The sequence below is a fragment of the Sapajus apella genome, unplaced genomic scaffold, assembly GCF_009761245.1.
Source record: "Sapajus apella isolate SASKATOON/1434 unplaced genomic scaffold, GSC_monkey_1.0 scaffold135, whole genome shotgun sequence".
Classification (NCBI taxonomy): Eukaryota; Metazoa; Chordata; class Mammalia; order Primates; family Cebidae; genus Sapajus; species Sapajus apella.
Window position 1 is genome coordinate 1,709,690 of NW_022437075.1, and position 20,949 is coordinate 1,730,638.

Below are 20,949 nucleotides of genomic sequence, written 5' to 3' on the forward strand. Positions count from 1 at the left end.
ATTTTTATTGGCCACTTAAAATCGTGCTGTGTAAATTTACTAGAATACAGTTTAATTCTTTTCCATGGAGCACATTTTTGGCAATAAAAATGATGCCCTGTGAATATCCCTGTATAGAATCTTCTGTATGTCTCTGTATTTACTTTGCTTTTTTAGTTCTTTGAGAGTGGAGTAGTTGGACCAAAGAGTACATTAGTGAACTTTTAGTAATTCATTGATTTTACTGCCAGAGAAGAAATACCTATTTCTGCCAAGCAAATTCACAGTGTGGATGGCAGAAGGGAAAAATCCGTCTTCCACCCCACATTCCTCGTCCCTAGAGGTAACCCATTAACAATTTCTTGCATACCTTTCCATAAGTTTTACCTGTATTTACGTTTATCCTTCAAAAACAAATAAATGAGAAAACACTTACCAGTTGGTTTCTACAAACTTCAGTAACTTGTATATTTCACTAAGTCTATTGAGAGTTCGGTCCTTAATAATCCCATACAAGCCTACCTCATTATTTTTATCTCTCATTTTCTCGCTGTTTTACTAAATGGCATGCAGTGGGCTCACACCGTGGAAGGTCTGTATTGACGGCTGGTGGGAAACAACTCAGTAGTGTGTGAGACTGCCCGCTCCCATAAACTGTACGTGCCCGGTGTTTCAGGTTTGCATTTCTTTATGCAAGTAGTCAGGTCGCGATGTTTCCTTCGCAGGTTGGCCAGCCGTTTGCATTTTTTTGCGAATTGCCAGTTTTCTCCCCTTTGCCCGTTTTTCTGGCTTGGTTTGGTCTTTATCTCGTTGGTTTCCAAGAGCTCTTCATTTATTAAGGACATTAGCTCAGTGTCTTTCATGTGTCCCAGGCGGAAAAGTCTTGTCTTCCCTGTAGGTCTTTAGAAGTTAATGTATATGTTTTTTGCGGGCAGGATTTTCATTTTCTTCATTTAGACAAGTGTGTACATTTGTCTCTTTATTCTTCATTGGTTTTACATATGAGCATTAGTTGGCTTTCCTCCGTTTCGACTCCCATTTCTTTGTTTGGGGGCTGCACCCCCACTACCCAGCTCACCCCCTCACCCCCCTTTTCCAGACCTGGCCTTGGGATCCCTCACGGCCACTCCCTGACGTCAACCCCCAGCCTTCGCGCCAAGCTGTTGCTGTGGCAACCGCAGCCTGATTGGCACGTCACGGGGTCGTGGTGAGGGGCCCGGAGAGGGGGCCTGGAAAGGGCGGTGAGGACGCTGATTGGCTGGCACGGAAGCCCCGCCTCTGCGGAGGAGCCCTGACTAGGAGGCGCTGAGCTGCCCCTCGGTGCAGACGCCTGGGAGCCGCGGGAGGAGAAGTTTGGGAGGCTAGGCGCGGGAGATGTCCACCCTGGGCTGGTGGCGCCGCCGGGCGCCGGGCGCCGTGTGGGTGCACTAGGCGGCTGTTCGCGCCTTAGGCTGCGCTGCCCTGAGGTGAGGTGAGTGCACCTTCAGCTGCTCCACGCGCCTCCTGCCCGCCGGACCTTGGTGTCGCGATGGTGCTGGGCCAGAGCGGCCGTTTTGCCGCAAGACCCCCGCGGCAAGCCAGCGATCTTCGTGGTCAGGCGGGCTGGCGGGCACAGCACATGGCCGCCCGCTTCCCAGGCCGAGAGTGGGCACCGCGGCGGCCAGGCAGTCCATGCTGTTGTTCTGGGGCAGGGGTGGGCGCAGGTAGGGGCGAGTGCGGCCCGGGCTGCCACGGCGGTGCCGCCATCTTGCGGGTTGGGGTCTGAGGGACTGCTGCAGGGTCTCCGCGACTTCTTGACTGTCCGCGGCCACCGCAGCAACCCCGGGGCATTAGGGCGGACAGCGGGGGCTTTGTCACGGCGAGTCCAGCAAGGTGGACACCGGTACCATGCCTGTTGCCGCGGCAGAGTGCGGCTCTTAGAAGCCTTGGGCTTCCTGGGCTGGGTCTGGGGGCCTCGAGGATGCCCCCTCGTGCCCGCTGCCATCCGGCTTGCCGTGCCAGCATGCCCAGCTGCCCTCTGGGGGCGGGGCTTGTTTGCCGCAGTGGTGGTGGGAGGGGCGAAGGCCACCAAGGGGGCGGGGTGGAGGGCTGGCCTGCTTGCAAGACATTTTCTTTCTCCGCCCTCTCGGACGCTCTGGGGTTTGCTGTGCAGGCGCTGCCCTGGTTGGTTGGCGGCAGATGGGGCGGGGCAAGGCTGATGTGACTGTGGGTGGTGGTGGATGTAATGGTCTATTCAAGCCCCACCCACTGGGTGCCATCTTTTAGGAGGGTGGCTGAGGTTTGCCAAGCAGGTGATGTTCTGGTTGATTGGCAGCAAATGGGGCGGGGCAGGGCTGAAGTGAACATAGTATTAGATGTGATGTTCCTCAGGCCCCGCCCACCTGGGCGCCATGTTTGATGGGGGCTGCTGAGGTTTGCTGCACAGGCTCTGCACTGGTTGGTTGGTGGCAGATGGGGTTGGGGCAAGGCTGAAGTTACTGGGTAGCATTAGATGTAACGATCTGCTCAGGCCCCGCCTACCTGGACACCATGTTTGATGGGGGCTGCTGAGATTTACTGCTCGGGATCTGCCCTGGTTGGTTGGTAGCGGATGGGGCGGGGCAAGGCTGAAGTGATTGCATAGCATTGGATGTAACGTTCTCAGGCCCCACCCACCTAGACGCCATGTTTGATGGGGGCTGCTGAGGTTTACTGCGCAGGATCTGCCCTGGTTGGTTGGTAGCGGATGGGGCGGGGTAAGGCTGAAGTGACTGCGTAGCATTGGATGTATCGCTCTGCTCAGGCCCCACCCACCTGGACGCCATGTTTGATGGGGGCTGCTGAGGTTTGCTGGGCAGGCTCTGACCTGGTTGGTTGGTGGCAGATGGGGTGGGGCAAGGCTGACCGGACTGGGTTGCATTGGATGTAATGTTCTGCTCAGGCCCAGCCCACCTGGGCGCCATGTTTGATGGGGGCTGCTGGGGTGTGCTGCACTGGCGCTGCCCTGGTTGGTTGGTAGAAGATGAGGCGGGGCAAGGCTGAAGTGACTGGGTGGCATTGGACATGGCGGTCTGTTCAAGCCCCACCCGCCTGGGCGCCATCTTTAATAGGGGTGGTTGAGATTTGTTACGCAGGCGCTGTGCTGGGTGGTTGGGTGGGGCAAAGCCAAAGTGGTTGCAGTTGGAATTGGTTGGAATTGGACGTGACCGTGGGCTCAAGGCCCGCCTGCCTAAGCGCCATCTTTGTTGGGGGCGGCTGAGGTTTGCTGTCCAGGCGCTGCTTGGGTTGGTTGGTAGCAGATGGCGGGAGCAAGGCCGAAGTGGCTGCAGGTGGCATTGGACTTGACTATCTGCCCAAGCCCCGCCCACTTAGCCACCATATTTGATGGGGGCGGCTGCGGTTTGCCGCATAGGTATGGACGTATCTACAGGGAGTGGCGGGCTGCGGCAGCCGCGCTGGCCCTGTCCACGTTCATGGAAAGCTGTGGAGTGCCGCGCTCCTTTCACTGTCTGTGCTGGTCGCAGGGCTGTTTAGTGAATGGGACTGGCTAGGTCCCCGCATCTGGTGGAGCAGGAAGAGTTGCCTAAAGTTTGCCGTAGTGTTGGCAGAGCCATTTGTCCTCAAGGACAGGGCGATGGGTTGTTAGCGCGCCCGCTGTGTTTTTGGCTCACCCCTTCCCCTGTTGTCTGACCAAGACTTTGTTCACCTCAGATGTATCTGGCTGTATCTTGTGTCTGGGGCGGCTTGGCGGGGAAGCTGCAAGGCGTGTTGCGCAGGTGCCCTGCTTGCGGGGTTGAGGGCTGGGGCCACGTGCCGTCCTTCGGGACTCACCCGGCGGAGAGGAACCCTGCCTCGCTGATACTGTCTGTACTTGCCGCTGAGGGGCGCCTGAGGTTGACTGCGCAGGCGCCGTCTTGAGTGACACCCGGAGGGAGCATGAGGGAGGGCTGTCTCAGTTGCTGGGGGTTGCCTAGCCTGGTCCACCCTGGCGCAATCTTTGGCCACAGTGGGGCACATGAGGACTATTACACAGGCGGTGTTTTGAAGGGCTGCTGGGTCGGCTGTAGGGGTGGATGCAGATGACTGAGTGACTGTCAGGGGCTGCATGGCCCCGCCCACCCTGTGGCATCGTCTTTGCCGGCCATTAGGTGGCAGCCAAGGTGTACTGTGCAGGCACTGTCCTGAATGATGGCTGGGCTGACTGCAGGAGCGGGCCTGAGGGAGGGGCTGCCTTGTCTTGAATGACTGATGGAGGCCGTAGCATGTGTGTCTTGTCTGATGGAGCAGCCAGGCTTCAATGCGGCAGGTTCGCTGTGCAGGCGCCACGTTGAATGACAGCTGCCCTGGCTGTAGGAGTGGGCATGGAGCCCCGCCCATCGTAGCCCCACTTGTGTTGCCAAAGGCGGGGCAGCAGAGGCGTACTGCGCAGGCGCCATCTTGAGTGACAGCAGGGCTGTTGGGAGGGGGCTGAGGGGATTTCATGGTAGGCGGGGCCGTAGAGCCACGTTCATTCATTCTGTGCCATCTTTGCCGGCCGAGGGGTGGGGCCTGTGCGGGAGCCTTCCTGACTGACTGCTGGCTGTACTGGCTTGCCCGCTGAGCCCTGCCCCGCTTTCTTGGGCAGGGTGCCTTCAAGGCTGGTGGCACCGTGCTTCCTCCAGGGGGCGCCAGAGCCAGGCCTTGGGAAGCGGGCGGGTTCAGCTACGCAGCCTTGGGTCATTGAGCAGAAAAATGGGATTCAAGGCCAAATGTAGACGTTTTAAGAGATTCGGGGAAGGGTTTTAAGTGAGAAAATGGAGAAGTGGGCGGTGATTCGGAGGCTCTAGGGTTTGAAGGACTTTCACTCAAAATTCTACAGCTTGAGGTAGAAAAATTTAGGGCTGCAGGTGGTCCTGGGAGGGGCAGTGCATGGGAACTAAGAGGCTGCACTGAGCAGGTCGGGGTGTGTTTGAAGGGGCTGCCCATGTGGAGGGTGGGGCCATGGGAGAAACTGTTCATGCGCAGAGCCGCTAGAGGGCTGCATAGCTTCGAAAGCTGAGTTTGTTTGGGTGGGGCCCTCCCGGGGGCCTCCCAGTACTAGCTCTCCTACAGGTGTTCTTTAGAGATGCAGTAAGTCACTGCGCCCAACTCTTGAATAGTTTTTAATAAGCTCTTTAACCTCACCAAAATATGCTCATGTGACTCCTGGAACATAAACCAGTCCCATAATCATGAAGCTCCTTCCCTGTGGGACCTCTAATTGATTAAACACATACTGTGAGGTGCAGTAGAACTTGAACTTTGTCCTGTTAGTCCACTGAGAGCATGTTGATAAACCCTTAAAATATTTCACATGATCATCACTAATAATACTGATAGGATTATTATCACTAATAATACATGATTATCACTAATAATAATACTAACATGGGAATGGCCAGTGCCATAAATGGAATTCTTGAATTGATTCCTTAATGGGGCCCCAGAGAAGGTTTTAAGACACCCCAGAAATTGACTTGAATGCCTCTGACGTAGCCTTGTTGGAGAAAGTCTGTGAGTACATCCCAGGGTGTGAGGTGGTTTAAGTGAGCTATACCCATAGCCATTCATCTGAATGGGATGCTCTTCATGGTCTCATTTGACCTGTGCCATTATAGACAATAAATGTGGAACTGTTATAGATTGTTTCCAGCCTGAGGAACCTAGTAACTGCAAACTAAATTTGGCGTGTCACATTTTCTTTTCCTCTACAGCTTTGTCTTCTTGATCCTCCATCCTTCTTGGAGACAGCTAGGAAGAGGAAGGAGGATTAGGTCCAAACACTAGGTGGCTGGGTCCAGGTGAGTTGAACTTCCTCCTCACAGTGCCACATCCATCTTTGGAGTGACCACCACACTTCCTTACTCTGACACTTTCCTACCGCACACATGTTCCACATAGCCACGCCAAAACCATTTGTACCTTCTGAGAACACCCAGACTCTTCTGGTGGATTGTGCATTCACTAGAAATTCTTTTTGTCTTCACACCATCCATTTCAGTATCCTCCCTCTTTTTCCCATATTCAGCTATCCTTCAGGCCTACTCTTTTTCTCTTACCTGGTGATTAAAGAAGCATGAGAGATTCATTGACTCATCTGTGAATATTGATCAAATGTACACTTTGTGCCAGGTACTGGGACATAGCCCCACTGCGGGGAAAGGAAGTGTTTTCACAGAGTTTTTAGTCTATTTGGGAATTAAAGCTGTGGAAAACATAATTGTTTGATTTATACCTTTGCAAGAAACCATCTGCTAACAACAACCAACTTAATCTTAGAGAGGCCACATAGGGGCCTCCCTGAAATGGTCAAGAATGTTAAAACTGAGCCCTGAAGGAGTGTGAATGGTGTGTGTCATGGGGAGAATAGTCTCAGCAGAGAGGATAGGGATGTTCTTTAGAGATGCAGAGAGAGGAGCTGAAAATCCAGTATTCCTAGAGCAAGGGAATTGTTGAGTGGCATCTGACTGAGGTAGGAAAAAGGTAAGTTGGGCCTTCATCGTGAAAAGCCTTGTAATTTGTGATAAGTAACTGGGCTTGACCTGAAGTGCAATGGGAAGCCCTTTTCACCATGGGAGTATCATGATAATCAGATTTGTGGTTTTAAAAAGATCATCTGGTTATAGGGTGCAGAAGGGAAGTGTGGATGCAGTGGGTGTGGGGAGACCACCTTGGGCCTGGGTGAGAGACGGTGGCTTGGCTTGTGGTCATATCACAGAGAGGAGTGAAGTGGGTAGATTATTTGCAAGGTACTGAGGAGGGAGATTCCGCAAGACTCACTCTCTTTGTTCATGGCCTGCTGACTGATTCAGAGCAGATGCAGTAAGTCACATGACATGGGGAAGCAAACACATAGCCAGAGGTTGGTTGTTCATTTGTTAGTAAGCATTGATAGTGGGCCTGATACAGGACAGTATCATGCCAGGCTTGGACTCTCCAAAAGTAGGTGACATAATCCCTGGCCTCAGTGTCTACTGAATGGAAACTCCCATCACAAGAAGAGTAAGGATGTATTTACCAAGATAGGTGGCTATGGTGGTGGTGAAATACTGCTTGGGGAGAGGCAGAGGGCCCTTAGGATGAGTTGGTATATTCCTGGCCTCAGTGAATGCTCAAGATATCTATTATAGTGCTTAACCCTGTGGAAACTTGCAAACCCCCTTTTCCTGAGGGCTCATGGTAGATCCACATTTAACTAAGCTCAGGAGACTTTAAACCGTACTGACATGTGACTTGAAATAGAATGTTCCTGTTCCCACAATTCTGGTTTATTAGTTCAGTAGCAGGGACCCAAGTACTCAGCAGTGTGTTATGATCAGCAGATTCTCTCCCTGTAGGCAGACCTACATGGGATACAACCATAATGAAAAGATCGCTTGGTGAGTATGGAGTCAGAACGAAGAGAATGTGGGTGAGCTTTAATAGCACTGGTTTGTAACATAGCCTAGTACAGCCGTGTGGTCACAGTGAAACCCTTGCTTAGGGTTACCAAGATACCAGAAGCCCCTTACCTAACACCCTTGCCCTCCCCAAACTCCGTTCAAGTTAGGTCTGATGAGAGTTGTTCACTCTCCTGTAGATGGTTGGATGGACCATGCTTTGTGGCCTACTTTTTAGTACTCCCACCTCTTAAAAAAATAAGATCAGCCAATTACTATTGTTAGAATATAATTGTCAAATAACTCATACTCTTCTGGAAGACATTTTATCTTTTTAAAGTAGCTTTATTTGTCTTGAACCATTTTATACTAATCATAAGACTGAACACTTAGTTATTATTTCCTCTTTTTCTAAACTTTTGGTTAAATCTCTCAAGGATGGACAACAACAAGGAGATTTTGCTGCAGTGTGGTAAGTGCTAAGCTTAATGTGATAGAAGTAAGCCCAGGATGTTGAGATTATCTGAGAGAAGCCAGCCAACAGACCAGAGGGTAGAGGTCATGGCCTGTGAAATGGAGTTAGTGGTCATTTACTCCTTGCTCCCATGTAAAATTGTTCACCTAGAGTTCCTATGTCCATATGTACCTTATTCATAGGCGATTGGATCAGACTGGTTACCTTAGAGCAGTGGTTCTCAAAGAACAGCTCCCAGAGTGGTTGTAGGAGTGCTTCTTTCCTGGGGAACCACAGACCACCTGAGTCATCCCACCTGGAAAGGTGGCTTCATTTTTCACAAGCACCCTAGGTGACTCTTCTGCATGTCTGAGTTTGAGAACTACTGCTCTAGAAGGAATCAGGCTGTAGCATGCACTTTCAAACTGAGAATTTGGATGAAGGGACGCTGAGTGTCGGGCATTTAAACTGGGAGGTGAGGTAGGCCTGGGCTGGGACAGCATCTTACTCCATGTGCATGCTGAAGTGGAGAATGTCGGTCTGCAGAGAGAGGCAGGAGAATGGAGCAAACAAGAAGAGAGACGAGACCACATACCACGCTGTCCCTGAGAGACGAAGAGACTAACATCCTCGGTTCCTGACTTTAAAGTTCTCAATTCCAGCCCCCTTTTAATGAGGTAGGTAGAATAAGTTAGGGGGCTGAACCTAGGTGCACCATGGTGAGGTACCAAAGTAAGTAAATAGAAATGGGACTGAAGGAGACTTGGTGGATTTTCTCTTGCATCAGATGGGATGTGGGAGCCTGAGGCCAAATGGGGCCACAGGATTTTTTCACACATGGGCTCAGATGCATTCTCGCTCATGATGTGTTCTTTAATTAAGTTCTTCCCTGCTCAGCTGAACACTGACCCATCATTTCTCTGATTAAAGCCAAAGATCCTCCCTGACTTATGGCAAGGATGCTTGATGAGTTTCCTCTTTATTATGTATTAATTGTGAGATCCATGCTTTTATTATCTACTCATTTTAATGGAATAGAAGTGTCATGAAATATCCAAAGGTTGGCATCAGTACCACCATACAGACTCCAATGGCAATGCTGTCATGCAGCAGGCAGCACCAAGCTTATTCTGTATACATAGAGATTTCGTGCTTAGACATCTAGTGTAAACAGCAGATCCTTTGGAGATCAGAGAATGCCAGACTTCTGGAAGCACCCCTCCTGCCCCGCTGCGTAGAGGGATTCTTTATTAGTGGCCCCATCACTTGGCACCTCTCCCCCCTCCCCTTGAAGTTGGTGGCTTTCCTCAGTCCCCTGGTTCAGAGTCAGCTAGTCCTTGTGTGCCCCCACCTGCTTTTGGCTACTACTTAACACTGAGTCCTGCTCTGAAGAGAGAGCAGAGGGAGATGTGGAAGCTTTAGTAATGAGGGGTGTGTGGGAGCCCACCTTGAAGTCAGGAAGGAGATGGGTTTGCTCTGTGGCCAGAGTTCATTCTTCAGCCATATGACAGTAGACAGCTGTCAGCGAAGTGACGGTTTGGGTGTGGAGCCTGATGCCCTTTTAGCCCTCTCCGAGGTACAGTCACCAGAGAGGGGAAGTACAGATGGTGACTACAGGGCACCCTAGGTGGGAGTGCTTAAAGGTCAGAGGGAGGTTATATTATGAGGACCCCAGCAGGGAAAGGGGAGGGTCTGATGTACTTTTAACAAGCTGAGCAGGAAGGAAAAAAAAAAACACCCTGGGAAACAGTAATTGAATGTACTTCATTTTTATATTCAGTTTTTTTCTGGATTGTGAAGTTAAAATAACATTTTAAACAGATGGAAAAAGAACTAGAGACTTCTTATTATTAATCATTTATTTTCATAGATTTTCCCTATTAATAGTCTTAATGTAAGTTTGAGTTTTCTTCCAGGTTAGTTTGTATGTACTACTGTATGTTTAAGAAACTATTTTTTTACGTATGTGAGATCATGCCACTTACTAAACCTTTCACACTCAAACATTTCACATATACCCTCCATCTATAGCTTTGCTTTCTGAAAACTGCATTATATTCCATTGTGGGGACATTCTCATTATTCTCTATGTACACATAAATGGGAATATTTGCAGTAAGAACAATATATGTATAGATTTTAAGATTTAGTAATAGCAACAAACAATTAGTGGGTGTGACTTACAGTTTTTATGGTGAATATTTTGCAATACCTGAATGTAGTGCTGTGTTTTATTTTTATAATCAGAAAATAAAGCTAGAACATTTCTTGACAACATGACTGAATGGTTATGTAACCTTTTGTTAAATACTTTGTTTTCATTCCTTGTTTAATGAAAACTCAGGAGGGATGCTGATTTTTGGATGCAGTAACTTACTTAGAACAAAGTATGTTTGTCATTGGCCCTAGTGGACTTAGCCTTCCAGAGATGTATAGTTGAAATAACCTAATTTCTTGGGGGAGGCTCCATGCCACCACCGGTTATATTGGTCTTTCCTAACATCAAAGGCCGACTCTAATTCTAGAAATGCATGCTTGAGTAACCAAACACTGAGGTGTTAGCTGTCCTGTCTTGGCGTTTTTGTTAAAGTTATCCTTTGCCGTTAGTTGTAAGAAAGTTCCTAGTCTGTATTTAAATGAGAAATCATTTACCAGTACTTTATTATCAAGTAAGTCCCGATGTGTCTAAAGACTTTCACCCAGTTGACTTCTGGACTTTGTTATGTCCCAGTGGTATATTTGTCCTTGTGCTTATATCCTTGTGTTGGAAAAAATACTTGATTTTCATGTGTTTGAGTGATTTTACAGACAAACCACCTCCCACTGCCCATAGACCTTGTAGAGGGTTGTCTTAATATTCTTACACATTTATTCTTCCAGAAGAACTGGATTATCAGTTTGTCAAAACTCCCCACCTCAAAATAAAACAGAGCTTTTTAAATGTGATACACGGCTTTATGTATTTATTTCAGACTTATTTGGTGCCCTTCTATAAATTTATTTATTTATTTATTTTGGTGATGCAGTCTAGTTCTTCACCCAGGCTGAAATGCAGGGGCATGATCTTAGCTCACTGCAACGTCCACCTCCCAGGGCCGCCCCTACTACATCAACCTCTTGAGTAATTTGGATTACAGGTGTGTGTCACCACACCCAGCTAATTTTTATGTTCCTTCTGTAAATTTTTGAAATTTTGTTTGACGTTGCAGATACTTTGTCACGGAGATTTATTTATTTTGCTATTAATGGGAATTATTTCTCTTGCTGTATTTACTCATAAGGTTTTAAAATTCAAAATAATGCTTTCCCTGTATTTATACTTTTCTTTTTCTTCAGTTGCATAAGCTAAGGACTTCCAGGGTCATGTTGAATTGTAGCTATGGTATAGCTGTCCCTTCCTTGTCCCCACTTCCAGAGGAACACTTTTAGTGTTTAATAATATGCTTGTTTGCATTTATTTGAGATAAGTCTTTATTATGCTTAGATGTCTCCTGCTTTTACTCTTTGCTAAGAATTTATGAGGAAAGGTTATTGAAGTTTGCAAATGTTTTTTAACTTGAAATACTGCTCATGGGCTCCCCTCTCCCTTTCATCTGTTGTATAATAGTTTACACTGATGGGACATCCTCCTTATATTCCTGGAATAGCCTTTCACAGTCATGGGCTATTACTCGGACTTTGTTAGATTGGGTTTATTAAATGTTTTTGCACCTATGTGCAAATAACGTATATTGAACACCTATAAAAATACAGAGATGAAAAAGGTAACAGAGCCTTGTCCACGGGGCTCTGGAGTAGGGTATAAATACAGGTGCTCTGTTGTTCTGTTGGATTCACATATCTTCAAGCACAGCTCTGATTAATTGGCTGCCCTTTTTTTAATGGCCCATTTAGGCCATCCTTTGGCAGACTAACTCCTCAGCCTTAATAGTTCATTTGATAGCATCAGGCAAGCCTTTAGACCTTTCTTCCTCTCAGCCGTCTGCAAACACTTATCTTCTGTTTTCTTCAGTGGTAGGCATGGCTGTTGCCATGGAGAAGCTGTCCTGGGGAAGTGGGGGCCAAGTGGGTAGAGCAGTTATGCTTTTGATTGGCCAGACTTGCTATCACAGAAGGAGGTCACCTGGGATCTGGTCTTCCCCAGCCAGGGTGAGGTAAGTATGGGGCCCTGGCAGGTACAAATTCAGCATCTGGCCCCATTGCTAGTTGCCCTTTTGGCGGTAAGTAGAGGACAGTGTGAATCCAAGGCTAAGGGTTGGGTCACTTGGCCAGGAAGGCATATGGCGCACCTTGTGTCAGGTACCCCTGCAGGAGAATGTTAACCAGCACTTCCTGTTCCTGCCTTTGGCTGTGGGTTGTTCTGATGTGACTTGTGTTAGGACTGTGGTTACATAGCAATAACATAACAACAGAACACGCCTCCCTCTCAGTGGCACTCACCCCTTCCCACCATTCCATGTGTAAAATGTGTCACCTGCTATTACTTTGTGCTCAAGGTTTTACCTTTTTCAAACCAGAAATTAGCTGCACATAAAAGGGTTAAACTGTAGTGTGCAACTGACTTTTTTTTTTTTTTTTTTTTTTTTTTTTTGAGATGGAGTCTTGCTCTGTTGCCCAGGCTGGAGTGCAGTGGCGCGGTCTTGGCTCACTGCAACCTCCACCTCCCAAGTCCAAGCAATTTTCCCTCCTCAGCCTCCCAAGTAGCTGGGACTACAGGTGCCTGCCACCACACCCGGCTAATTTTTGTATTTCTAGTAGAGATAGGGTTTCACCATGTTGGCCAGTCTGGTCTCAAACTCCTGACCTCAGATAATCCACCCTCCCTGGCCTCCCAAAGTGCTGGGATTATAGGTGTGAGCCACCATGCCTGGCCAAAGCTGACTTTTTAGCTGTTTTTCCTTATTAACATTTTATCTACTTGGCTATATTTGTTCTTAAATGTTTTTTCTTATATGGAGAATTAATGGTTCAAAAGGAATAGGTGGTTTTTTTTAGTATCTTTAAGCAATGGCCAATGTGACATCCAAAAATGTGGTTCACGCCTGCACCAGCCAGCTTCTCTGCACCCTCACTAACATCAATTTTTATCTTTTTAACATTTGCCCATTTGACAGGTCAAAAAAGTGTTTATTGTAATATTTTGCATTTCTTTGATTTCTGATGTTAAATAACTGGCTTTTATTATCACTAATTTTATGAACTCTCTATTAGTGTTGTTTATTTTCATATTGGGCTATTTTTCTTAATGCCAAAAGCTTTTTTCATTTCAAATATTAACTGTCATCTATGTTATAAAATAGTTTCCCCCCTCCCTTTTTGGTTTGTTTTTATTTTAGTTGGTTTTTATAATGTAGAAAAGTTAAGCCCATCTTTATTTTCCTGTCTCCCATGTCGTGGTCTTTCAGTGGTCTCTGCTGTTGGAATTATGCTTGAGCATTTGTCTGTCTCTGTTCTCTGCTATATTGTAAACAATGCTTCTGTGAACACACTTTTGGAGAGTATATGTTTGTGCACATGGGCAGATGGGTCTGTGAGTTAGATTTCAGAAGTGGAATTGCCAAGATAGGGGATGACATTGTATTTATGTATTGATAATTGTTGGGTATAGTTGAGAGGTGTATTCAGATTGCAGCTGTAATATCATAAGTATTTATTGGGTCTAAGAGGTTCAAAGTTGATTCATTGGGATTTTCTAAATTGACTTTCATGTCACCTGTGAATGGCCCGATTAGGGTGTGACCATGGATTCAAGGTGCAGATGGTGAAGGCAGGGGAAGAGAGGAGAGCCTGGGCTTAGCATCAGTGTAAAGATGTCACAGCTGCCTGCACCCACTCAGTGGGCAGCACAGCCTCTAAAGGCCTCTGCTCGTAGTTGTGTTTATTGTTTTGTTTTAACTTTGAATTTATTTTTTTGACTAGGTAATACATGCTCATGATAAAAAAAAAATTAAAAACAAAAGGAGAATATACAGTGAAAAAATAAGTTGCCCTCCCTTTACTGGCCCCTAAGTTCCCTTCCCCAAAGGCAGTTGGTATTAGTCATCATTAATAGTCTCTTATATATCCTTCTAGAAATCGTCTGTATAAGCACATCTGTTTTTAGTTTCTTAGAATGCTATACACACTGCTATGTCTGGTTTTGCTGTTAACTATCTTAGAGATCATCTCATATTTATTTATTTAGGGTTGCCTTATTTTAAAGGATTTCATAGTTATATTCATTACATGAATATAACATATCTTGTCTATTATCAGCAACACATCAATGAATATATTCTTGCACATAGGTCATTACGTATCTCTGAGGTAAATTCATAGAAATAGAATTTATAGGAGGAGGAAGATATGTGCACTTCTAATTTTGATAAAATTTACATTGCCACAAGCAGTATATGAGTATACTTATTTCTTCACACACATACAAACATGTGTTGCTCACCTTTTTGATTGATTGATTGTTTTGTTTCCAGCCCTTTCTTTACTCCCAAATGAGTTTCCTCTGCCATGGTGGGAAGTAGCTCAGGTCTAATTTGATTTTTTTTTTAAGATTTTTCTGTTAAAAAAATTTCATTTTTCAATGCTTTATTGACCAATGGCCAAGTTCTATTGGCCTGGTCAGAAAATCTTGAATATGTTAAATGAAGATTGCGTAGGTTTACTCTAGTCCTGAATTTCTTGAGGAAAAGCAATGTGTTTTATTTTCTTGGCACAGAAGTCGGCATTCACCTTGTGACAAGATACTTATGGGTATTTAAGTGGTCACATAATTAATTGTAGGAAGTCCTCCATTCTTTTCTATGCTCTGGAATGATTTTTATAACATGGTAAATATTTTATTCACAGAAAGTTTACTTGGGAAGTTGCTCTTTACATTATTTCGGCTTTTTAGATTTATTCCCTGGTGGTCATATTTTTCTCTGCTTTTTGAGTCAGGTTTGGCTCTTTGTATTTTCTTTAAAAAAGTTGTTGATTTCCTGTTGAACTCTATAAGCCTACTGTTCTGATATATAGCTTCCACCTGGGGTACTTTATGCTTCAATTCATGTCTGTTAGGGAGGGAAATTCACATAATATAGAAATATATATATATATAGATCTTACATAAGGGAATGTTGTTCTGTTTCTTTCTTTGTGCTTCAGATATGTTTTTCTTGTAATTGGGTAGAACTCCATAGAATAATGTTCACTAATAGTAGCATTAAGATTTTTATTTCTTCTTTCGTAAATTTGGTTTGTGGTTTATTAGTGATATCTTTGTCTTGGGTTTCTGACTTGTTCTGGTGCCATAAAGACAGTTTGAAAGCTTTTTATTCCTCATGTCTGGCATGGTTTATGTGGCATGGGAATGGCCTTTCCCTGAAGGTATAGAAGAGACACCCCAGTGCTATTTGAGTCCCCAGTCATTTGGGGAGTTAATTCTCTGACACTCCTTCTACATGTCTTTCATATTATTCTTAGTTCATATATTTCTTTCTTTAAAACATCTGCAGGTACTTGTGTTTTGACTCTGTTGCTGTGGATAGCTGCTTGGTCTGAAGTTCCAGAAAGGATCCTCTTCTTAGACAGGTGATTACATATCTGAGGGCATCTCGTTGTCTGAGGATAAGGACTAGTATCATCTCAGGTACCAGAGTATTCTCCTGAGCCTGTCTACCACATAGCAGAGTTGGGCCATCTGCCCTTGCCCGTCTCCCTCACAGGCACAGGCCTCTGCTTTTGGTTGTCCTGGGTTAGAGTGACCATGCCTAAAATGTCACACCAGTCATCTGGAGCCTGGACTCTCTGGCCTGTTGCATTCTCTTGCTTTGGGATTCTTCTGCCCAGCAGAGCATTATCTATGTTGTGCTCTGTGTGATATCTCAGTCCTTTTGAAGGAGGGTAGCCTGGGAATAGTCCAGTCGCTAAGGTCTTCAGGATTGAGGCATTTTCATTGGATGGTGCCCAAGCTCCATGAGATGATAACGTATGGATGGGAGAGAGCGTGGGAGGGCAGTTTGCATAGGGAGGAAGTGGGAACCCATCACTGAGACAAGTAAACATGAGTACTGCGGTTCTACGTTGATTTCCAAGTGATAATGTCTAGTTAGAGACTCTGAATAATGGAAACACCTTCAGTTTTCCTTTAGACTTTTTTTAAATTAAAAAATTTAAACTTACTTTCCTTTTAAAACAAAGGGAGAAAATTTTTGCTGCATGTGTTTGTTTTTATTCTCTGGAAGTAAAGCCAGTAATTAACAATAGTGTTAGGGTAGGTGGTTTATGCTCCCAGACCTAGATTTCTTTTCCATATTGCCCTACTTAGTTGTAACAGTTGTGCTGACCAGTCATAAAAATGCTACATAATAACACGTAAATGATAGTAAAAATTCTTTAAGAGAAATGTGTAGCTTTACTTGGTTGCATAAAGAGAGAGGAGAGATTGAAAATCCTTTATATCCAATCTCAAAAGTTTAAAAAATGGAAGGGAGCAGATGATAAAATAAAGACAAGGAAATAAATGAACTATGTAAAGAAACAGTAAGAAAAGAATATCGAAACAGCCAGTTCTTTTAGATAGATTAGATCTTTGACAAGATTGATGAAGGCAAAAGAAAGTGCAGTAGCATCAAGAGGCTCAATGGTCACTCGTCACTGTCTGAGGGAATAATGTCATATAACCCAGAATTGAGTACTTTTAATATATTTGAGTGGTCTTCCATTTTGTGTATGTTGTATACTGTGTTTTAATAATTATGTTAAGGGATGAAATGTTAGAAAGGGGAGGATTTGCCCTAACTCCTACTTTCTTTTTCATTTTTGGTAATAAACAAGCTGACGTCTGATTTTAGTAATGGCTAGGGCCTTAAACTTTTCTCTTGTGCCTTGCATGGGAAGTTAAGTCTTAGGTATCTTAGTTTATTTAAGCTTCACAGTTCTGAAAGGGATGAAGATGCTCTTGCGCTCATTTCTCAGATTACAGAGACAGACTCTAGGGCATTAGACAAGTTGCCCACGGTCACATAACAAGTTAGTAGTAGAGCTTACTCTTCAAGAATAGGTCTGTGTGAAGCCTAGGGGTCATGCTTGTAACTGCTGTGCTGAGGCCAACTTTGTGCAGTTGTTTGTGTGTCTATTTACTGGGGACTCTCATATCCTAAAGTATCATCAATGTCCCTGGTAGGGTGGCTCCCACTGCTGCCTGGTCCTCAACTTCTGGGACATGTGTATATCTCCGTACGATCTATAGGTCCCTGAGTACTGACACAGGCTACCATGTCTTTCCTGTTGATTCATGTTTGGTTCTTCCAGTGAAAATTTTACTTAGGGAAACGCTGCCTCCAAAGCACTTATCAGTCACCAAACCTAAGAAGTCCTAGGCCCCAAATCTGCATGAGCTAGACAGTGACTTGACTAAGGAGCCAGGTGTCATCATAGGAGAAGACCCAACTGACTGAATTTTTTCATCAGAGGTTTTGGAACTTAATCTGTGTGGAATTTCTTGGACCTCAGAAGACCCTGATCAAACTCCAAAACCTCTGCCTTGATTGGTTACAGCCGGAGATTTGCACCAAGGAGGAGATCATCAAGTTCTTGGTCCTTGAGCAGTACCTAACCATCATCCCTAAAAAGCTCAAGCCTTGGGTGCCAGCAAAAAAGCCGGAGAACTGCGAGAAGCTCATCACTCTGCTTGAGAATTACAAGGAGATGTACCAGCCTGAAGGTGAGACTCTCCACGGGGTGATGGTGGTCAGCACAGGGCGCAGGTATGCCCTGGGACTCTCATCCTCCGCATTTCCAACATGGTCTGGGCTGGATCCCTCTCTGTCATGGGCAGGGGTGGGGGTGTCTCATGTACTGTGGGATATTGAGCCTCATTGTGGTTTTCTGGGTATGACCCCCAAAAGTATCTCCACATATGCCTAAGTATCCCCTGGCAGACAAAACTGCCCAGGCTGAGAACCACTGTCCTGAGTCAGGAGAGGGAAAGGGGACACTTCTGTGAAAGGGAGGAAACCTCCTGTGGCCCCTGCCCTTTTGGTGTGGTGCACGAGGAGGTTGCCTCCTGTTTGTCTCTGGGATGAGGTCAGGGTGGTCACAGCCACCATACTCCCCATCAGTTTGTAGGTGTCAGGAGTGGTTGGAAGCTACTGAAGGATTTTGAGCTCGCAAATGTCAGGATCAGGTCACTCCAGCCCTATGTGTGTGTGACGGGGAGATGCGTCTCAGCAGCTGGGGAGAACTATTGGGAGAATATGGGTCAGAGATAGTAACTTGGCATCTGGTGTCCTCTCAGACGACAACAGTGACGTGACCAGCGACGACGAAATGACCCGGAACAGAGGAGAGTCCCCACCACCTCGCTCAGTGTATTCTTTCAGTGGTGAGTACCCATCCCCACTGGCCACTCATGAGCAGGCACTGCCAGATGCTTTCAGATGGAGACACGGTGGGTTGGGGGCTCCATGAAGATGACCCACCACCCCCAAGTGGTCGGCTTCACTCAGATCTGAGGAGAGGGTAAATTGATGGCATAATGAGACATTTTTTATATCTAAATAGATACTTTAAATACTGAATATCATTTTATTCAATGATAGGGTATTGAAAGCTATTAGGAATTTGCAACAGGCTGCTTCCAGCTGTACCCCCAGCCTCTCCAGGAAGGTTCATTAAAGATGCTTCAGTGAGCATTTATAAGGAGCACTGCTTTCAAGGAGGTTGTGTGTGTTGTTTCTTGGGTTTTAAACATGTACTTTTAAGATGGGCTGCCAAACAGTAGAGGGTCTGCAGTCCATTCTCCTGAATGTGGACTTAGCCCCTTAGGAACTGGGAAGCCAGCAAGGAGTCTGAAGCAGAGGTTAGCTACTAGACTGAGCTTTGGAACTTGCTTTGAAGCAAGCCCCACTTGTGCGAAGCCTGCAGAAACCATATTGCTGGTACAGGATACAGAAGGGACCAGATGAGCCTGGGAATCTGGAGCCCTCAGTTTTGGATCTGTCTCCTTGCAGGAAGAGTAAGGGTAGCATCTCTTTCCTGAGGGGTGTTTATACACATACAGGGAAAACAGGTATGTCAAAGTGCTTTGTTAACCACTGGAATGTCCCACTTGCTCAGGTGACCGGGACTGGGACCGGAGGGGCAGAAGCAGAGACATGGAGCCACGAGGCCGCTGGTCCTACCGCAGGAACCCAAGAAGCAGTGAGTCTTAACCACTTTCTTTCTTAGTAGGAGGGTAAAGCGTATGTGCTGTGCACAGGTTCAAGGGGAAGGTGGCAGACCTCGGAGTTTCTGCTGCTCCATTTGGACTACATTCTGCTTTCCCAAAAGTTTAGTCCAAGGGTCCTGTTTGTGAAGTTTTACTCAGTACCACCAGCACAGGTTTCACCACCTAAATTACTGTTTGTTCAGTGTTCTTCTTAAGCTGGTGCATTTTTTTTAGACTAGAAGTTTCTGTATGAAATACTATGCCACTGCAAAAATTGGAAACTAGTATAGAGTGCCATAGGCAGAAGACAAGAATGAAAAACACCTTGTAACAATATTGTTAACTAGGAATGTCTGCCACGACTTCCTGCAGTGTTAGGGAAGTGCCACATGTGAGAACCAGGCCTGAGATTTTGGAAGGGAATCAATCATCACACCAATGTATCGTTGGTGTCCATACTGCCAGAAATCATTTCCTGTTGCCCCTGGACTTGCAGAACACTGCTGTGGGCAGCAGGGCACCCCTAAAATTGGGCAGGAGAAGGAAATCAGGAGTGAGTGACATCTAGTGATGGTTCACAACACATTAAGCACTGTTCAGAGCCATGATCCTGCGGGATGGTGGCTCTGATGCCATTTCCATGTTACACATTGCAGCTGGGGAGACCCAGAGATTGTGCCCGAACGATGAAGCTGGTGGGCACTGCACCTGGACCCACACAGCTTGGGCACAATCTGAACCACCTCTGAGATTGGGAGCAGAAGAATAAGGTGGGGCCCCTGGCCCTGCCCTGGGTCTGGGTTGTTGCAGGGCCACTGGTTTCATGGACTGCTCAGAGCCTGCCACAGAAGGCAGAGAAGAGAAACAAAGGCACTTGCTCTCGTATACCGCACAGCCGGTTTCACAGTTGAATGGGCCAAACCTGGGACCTGAAGGATGGACTGGGCCCTGCTCCTTGTTGATGCCTTTTCCCTTCCCAGGGATGCCTCAGCGGGATCTTTCCCTTCCTGTGATGGCAAAAACAAGCTTTGAAATGGAAAGAGATGACGACAGGGACTCCAGGGCCTATGAGTCCCAATCTCAGGTATGCTCGGGTTTACTGTCTTTCTAGAAAGGCCATCTTCATTACATGGCAGAGATGCCTTTCTTTCCCCAGATGGTGTGTTTATTTGCCCCCTAGAGTCCCACCTGGTGTGAGAGCCCAAGCACTCCAGGAGGAGCCCGGGCCCATCCCACAGATGACAAGCAGCCCAGGTTGCTGCTGCCTGTTTCTGTGTCGTCCATGTGGTCAGAGGAGCTCCTGCCCCCTCAGCATGAGTGTTACTTAGTAGGTTGGTCACACTGGCCATTCTCTACAGCGTCAGGGAAGCAGAGTGACTCTGGGGATCTTTCTGGTCCTCAGGAGGGAGCCAGGAAAGCTGTGGGTCTGCAGAGTAGACTGGCCAGGGAGAACAAAGGCTCTGGAGCTGACAAGAGCTGGGTTCAAAGCCTGGCTCTGCCACTTGGTAGCTGTGTGGACTTGGGCCATTTACTGAACTAAGCTGAATTTAAGTTTCCTCATCTGTAAAATGATACAGGGATTGCTCCCAGGGCTGCTGTGAGAAGTCACTCACACACATGGATAAAGTACCTGGCACATGGTAGGCACACTGTTAAATGTTAACAATTATGGCAGTTGTGGTTTAAGAGGGAGCATGTACCAGGGAGATTCATGAAGGGGAAAAAAATGTGGGACTTGATCTTGCTTTTTAGGAAGGAGGAGAAGTCACTTAGACCACCTAGACATGGTGGAGTGTAGAGGAGGTCCCCAGCACTGACAGGACTCAAAGAAGGGAGGAGCCATTAGGCTTGGCCTTCCTTTCCTTCACATATCAGTACCCACCCCATGTCAGACAGCGGGCCTAGGCCCTTGGGGGCACAGCAGTGAGCAACACAGAGAGGGGCCCTGCCCTGAG

The 20,949-nt window shown here is 46.5% G+C and overlaps 1 protein-coding gene across 7 annotated transcripts in view; it reads left to right on the forward strand.

Moving 5' to 3' along the window:
- Positions 1-1,245: 1,245 nt before the first annotated feature.
- Positions 1,246-20,949, forward strand: part of PEG3 (paternally expressed 3) — a 30,449-nt gene continuing 10,745 nt past the window's right edge. The window contains exons 1-8 of one of the 7 annotated variants that reach the window (XM_032263343.1): positions 1,292-1,450; positions 5,691-5,777; positions 7,793-7,827; positions 8,356-8,486; positions 17,344-17,509; positions 18,083-18,169; positions 18,904-18,987; positions 19,975-20,078. In XM_032263343.1, coding sequence (XP_032119234.1) covers positions 17,494-17,509; positions 18,083-18,169; positions 18,904-18,987; positions 19,975-20,078 — 291 coding nt within the window. In that variant the 5' untranslated portion in view covers positions 1,292-1,450; positions 5,691-5,777; positions 7,793-7,827; positions 8,356-8,486; positions 17,344-17,493. The other 6 variants (XM_032263340.1, XM_032263345.1, XM_032263347.1 and 3 more) reach the window with 6 other exon arrangements.